General features: G+C 33.3%; 1 protein-coding gene across 1 annotated transcript; it reads right to left on the reverse strand.

Moving 5' to 3' along the window:
• Positions 1-3092: 3092 nt before the first annotated feature.
• LOC116647089 (interferon-induced transmembrane protein 3-like) lies at positions 3093-3533 on the reverse strand. Its single transcript, XM_032428223.1, has one exon. It carries the CDS (start codon positions 3531-3533, stop codon positions 3093-3095), a length of 441 nt encoding a protein of 146 aa, XP_032284114.1.
• Positions 3534-5926: the final 2393 nt, after the last annotated feature.

A 5926-nucleotide genomic window follows, 5' to 3' on the forward strand; every position in this document is an offset into this window, starting at 1 on the left:
CATGCGGGGCTTGATTCCAGGACCCTGGGACCATGACCTGAGCCAAAGGCAGACGCTTAACGACTGAGCCACCCAGGCGCCCCAAGAATTCATTATTCTTATTCACATCAAAGAGGTGGGAAGAAAATCTGAATCTGGTTACAAGTTACTTTGAATAATAGTATTAATAATTTTGTAAGCAATATTTTTCTTCCTATGTGCCATTTATTTTGCCCTAAAGTAAAAGATACATGTTATTTTAATAGTTACAAATAATTTTTTAGGGGTGCCTTGGTGGCTCAGTCATTAAGCGTCTGCCTTTGGCTCAGGTCATGATACCAGAGTCCTGAGATCGAGCCCCACATCGAGCTCCCTGCTCCGCGGGAAGCCTGCTTCTCCCTTTCCCACTCGCCCTGCTTGTGTTCCCTCTCTCGCTGTGTCTCTCTCTGTCAATAAATAAATAAAAAGTCTTTAAAAAACAAAAAAATAAATAATTTTTTAAAAAAAGAAATGCTATTTTCAGATACAAATTTGAGAAGAAGGTGGTGAATGAATATTTGTTCATTAGTACATTTGCAAACCTGAGACTTTTTTTGGAATTGATATTGTTCACATAGGCCTTCTTTTTGAGAATGATTTTATAAATGTACACAAGCAAATGAAAAATATTCAGGTGCTCACATGAATAGAATTGCAAGTTTAACTAATTTTATGAAAGCTAAAACTAAACATATGTGCTATAGTGTAGAAAATTGACTTTTTTTCCAGATTTGATATAATTGACATATAACATTGTATAAGTTTAAGGTGTACAATGTGGTAATCTGATACACTTATACATTACAAAATGAGTATCACAATAAGATTAATTAACACATTCATCACCTGACATAATTATGTATATTTATGTATAATTATGTATGTATAATTATTTATATTATACATATAACTATATATCATATATATATCTTTTGTGGTGATAACATTTAAGATCTACTCTTTTCACAACTTTTATGAATATAATACAGCATTGTTAACTATAGTCACTATGCTGTATATTAGATTCCCAGAATTTATTCATTTCATAACTGGAAGTTTGTATCCTTTGTCCAACCAACATCATTCCATTTACCCTACCCCCAACCCGTGGATATCACCATTCTACTTTGTTTCTGAGTTTGGCTTTTTTTTTTTTTTTTTTTTTTGATTCCACATATAAGGGAAATATTTTTTTTTTTTTTTTTTTTTTTTTTTTTTTTTTTTTTAAAGATTTTATTTATTTATTTGAGAGAGAATGAGAGACAGCATGAGAGGGAAGAGGGTCAGAGGGAGAAGCAGACCCCCTGCTGAGCAGGGAGCCCGATGCGGGACTCGATCCCGGGACTCCAGGATCATGACCTGAGCTGAAGGCAGTCGCTTAACCAACTGAGCCACCCAGGCGCCCCATATAGTATTTATCTTTCTCTGTATGGTTTATCACACACAGCATAATATCCTCAAAGTCCATCCTTATTATCACAAATAGCAGAATTTTCTTATGACTGAATAATATCCAATTATATATATATATATTTATATTTACATATATTTATATTTAGCACTTTTTCTTTATTCATCCAATAGACACTTAGGTTCTTTCTAGGTCTTGCCTATTGTGAATAATGCTGCAATGAGCATGGGGCTACAGATATCTCTTTGAGAACCTGGTTTCATTTTCTACAGATATATACTCAGAATTGGAATTGCTTGATCATATGGTAGCTCTAATTTTTTTATTTAAAAAAACCCCAAAAAACAAAAAAACAACTCCATACTGTTTTCCATAGTGGTTGTACCAGAAACTTGACTTTTTAATAAAAAGAATGTTCAGAAGTGTGGCAGTAGACATTTTTCTCATGCTAAAATGCCTTTGACATTGTCTTCTTATAGGTCTATTTCCAAAAGATAAAATTCAAGTTAAAATTAAATTCAAGACTTCTGTCTGATATTTTATACGGCACAGATACTTATATTTAAAATATTTTTAAAAGATCAGTTTTATGGATTGGGACAACAACTTAACCACTCACATGTTCATATATTGCTTATAGTTACCTACTTTTGAGAAGAGGGTGATAATATAAAAATATCATTTATATATATCAGTGAATGAATTAAGTGCTGTAGTGCTCTAGTGACTGACTGGAGTCAAACAGAAATCTAGGTTTCCCTCCAGTAATTTCAAAGACTCCATTATATTTTCCATGTTATAAATCCTTTTAGGATTTATTTTAAAAATCCAAATTTAGATTAGATTTAGAGAAATTAATTTTGGTCACTATGCAGATGCTTGTTTAATCAGAAGAAAACAAAGAAATAATAATTTAGTTTTGTCATTAAGGAGGAAGAACCTTTTAAAAAAGCAGAGGTCTTGTCCAAATATAAATTATGCTAGTGATTTAGCTTCTCCTGATCATCTGATTATACTGGACATCTCAGTCACGGTTCAGTATCATCCTATTGCTACTTTTATCTCTCTGGCACTTCCCTGTAGTTAGGTTAACTATAAATAGATGAATGAACTTGGACTTAAAGATTTGTGTGATTGAAATGATAACATTACAGATGATTGTGTATTTTTCAGCCACCTGAAAGAGAAGTTAGACAGATACTAATACAGTCAACATATTCTCTCCCTGTTCTTTCAATAATCAACATCTATAATTTCTCACATGTATCACATATTTCTCAGTAAAAATAACCAGCATTTGAGAGCTTACTATGTGTCAAATGTGGTTCTGGGTGCTTTTATGGATTACCTCCTTTAATCATCACAACAGCCCAATGAGTAAGTACTATTACTACCTACTTTTTAGAGATTATTAAATTGAGACCTAAAGAGTTAAATAACTTACCCAAAGTTATGCAGATAGTAAGTTGTGAAACAGTTATGTATGTGAATGATCTTGTTTCAGAATCTTTACTCTTAATTGCTAACCTATATCATTCCCAAATCCTATTGTTCTTTTTCCTTTTCTTTTTCCACACAAAAGTGCTTTGTTGAATTCATTTGTAGACTGACATATACAGAAAATGCTGTGAAAGGAGTAATAGCTTCAGGCCATGGGGAGCTACTAGTAGCCTCCATAACCTTGTATGATCTCTGAAATTGCTTGGAAAGTCATCAGTGAGCCAGTGGTGAAAATATTGATGAACATAATAATCAGAAAGAGGCCTAAAACCAGGGCCCAGATGTTCAGACACTTGGTGGTGGAGGCATAGGCCTGGGCCCCAATCATGTCATCCACCATCTTCCAGTCCCTAGACTTCATGGAGTAGGCCAATGCCACAAAGCCCAGGCAGCCCAAGTTTGTGAAGATTGTGTTGAACAGGGACCAGATGATGTAGTTGGGCACAGACGTCTCACTGTGGATGTTGATCATGGTGGTTGTCAAAGGAGCCCAGCTCTGGTGTGCCCCAAGTACAGCCACCTCATGCTCCTCCTTGAGCATCTCATAGGTTGGGGGGATTTGGGTGTAGGCACCAGGGAAGAAGAGCTGGGAATTGGGGTTCATGGTGTGAGATGGAGCAACTGTTATTTTTTCTTTAAATAGCCTTCTAAGCAGACCAAATTTCATTAATTGATGAATAGTCCAATGTTTTAATCCTTTAGGATTATGTTAAATCTTTATTCCCAACAATCATTCATTTTCATAGAAAAAGGACTAGCAAAACATAAGTAAAGTAAAAGTGAGAATTTCCCCATAATCTCACCAATGCTACTGAGTTAAATTCTCTGGATTTCATTTTCTCCATCTAAATCCTGAAGTAATGCCTGATTACTTCTATCACTACTTTATTATTAACCAAATCAACTTAATATTAGTGAATATTAATTTGGAATAGTATTTCAAGTATGTTTGGAATTTTAATAAATACTATCTTTTAATTCCTTCACACAACACACACACACACACACACACACACAAACTGACACACAATTGTCAATTATGTATTATTAAATAGTTTTCAGATGAGGAAATTGAGGCACAAAGGTTATAAATTACATCAAGTAACATAACTAGAAAAAGGCAAAGTGGGGGTTAAACTGATGTCTTCTGACACCCAAAAATATATACTTTCTAACACATTTTACCAAATACAAATTGAAGCTAGCAATTGAGAAACACTATAGACCTGAAAAACATACTTATTATGTGGTGGATGATGATGAAAGAATAGTGTCCTATATAACTCCATTTTGGTTATAGAAGAAAAGCTATTGAGGAATGCATTAATTAGAGTAGGCTAGACTGCAGTAACAGATTAAAATATTAAATGGATCAATAAATATATAGTTTATTTCTTGCTCACCTAAGAGTCCAGGGATCATATAGGTTTGTTAGTTCTGCTTTTCTAAAACTTGATTTTCATGTTACCTGGCAGATTGTCATTCAGGTGGCCAGAAAGGGAAAAGAATATGGAGAAAGTACACTAGCTTAAGAGCTTTGGCCTGGAAGTGACACAGGTCACTTCCACTAACATGCCACTCACAACTTGTTGGCTGGGTACCCTGGACAATTGATATTGAAAAATAAGAAATTAGATTGAGATGGACAGATATTCATCTTTACCACAGGAAGTTATCGATATTGAGTTCAATAATAGCTTAAATTGATTGCATATAAGAGGGTATTTTTTATTGTTAAATAGGGACCAACGGGTCAGTATATATTTAAGTGAGTACCCTTGGCATTTGTACACACATATATATCCTTGGGTGTCCTTTTATTTTTTTTTTAAGTGAGAAGATATGCCTAAGGCAATTACCAATGAAAATAAACATAAAATTATATAAGTTCCTTTTTTCCACCTTCTAAAGGCTCTTTAATAACCACTCATGTCTAATCATTCTTAAATGAAGAGTAAAGAGAATTGTAATGTTAGAAGAATTTACTGTTCATCAGAAATGAGAAATTAATAGAATACTGTTCACACATTTATAATCAAAATGCAATGAGAACAGTTTTTGTTTTTATTGATATCTTAAGCATCTAGGCCATTGGAAGACAAACTTTAGCAAGTAAGGACAAAAGGCACTTAGCGGCATTTGTTATCTTTGTAAACTGTCACTTTCTTTGTTAAAAAGGCCTTCACAAAAGAAGGTAGCTTAGAAATCAGCTCTAAACCTACTTTATTCCAAAGATTGAGAAAATACAGAGATGAGACATAAATGTCAGATTTTGTTTGACAGGCTAAATAAAATAATGGTAATTTGTATGTTGCTATTTAAAAAAACACTTTTAAGGGGATGTACAGTGATCATTTTAACTATAAAATAATTTTGGCTATTGGATCATTTATATAGACCTAAATCACATCTAAAATGATATGGAATAAAAGACAAAATTTTGCCCTATGCTGCACTATTTATGTTACCCAAATATCATTGTATTACTTTTACATCCTCTACAAGGTCAATAAATTGACAAACATATTGCCTCTCTAAGTGCTATATGAATAAAGGCTGTCTTTTTATCAGTGTATCACTTGTAATGGTTTGCTAAATCCACCATATACTTTTAGTTCCCACACTGGAAGCCTAAATGTGAAAAACACACACCAACAATGGGAGAGTTTAGCTTGCTCTTCCTTTGTCTATATACTTCTCAGTCACTTAAGTACTTCTAGATTGCAGAAAGTCAAAATCACTAAATTATCATGCTGCTTGAATTTTCTTTGCAAAATATATGAAGGTCCCATGATTTGTTTGAATGCTTAGAGTGCATATAGAGAACAGATATGATGATTATTGAAGCTTTAACCTTGAAATGACTAAAAGATATTTTAACAGACTTTGACATAGGAAGAAGTTGATTTGGACAACTGCCTTCTTTCAGATATTCAAAACATATGTTGATTATTATGGGATCACAAAAGTTTCACAATTTTTGTAATGCTAAAATAT

Source organism: Phoca vitulina, unplaced genomic scaffold (genome assembly GCF_004348235.1).
Source record: "Phoca vitulina isolate PV1807 unplaced genomic scaffold, GSC_HSeal_1.0 scaffold39, whole genome shotgun sequence".
NCBI classification, from domain to species: Eukaryota; Metazoa; Chordata; class Mammalia; order Carnivora; family Phocidae; genus Phoca; species Phoca vitulina.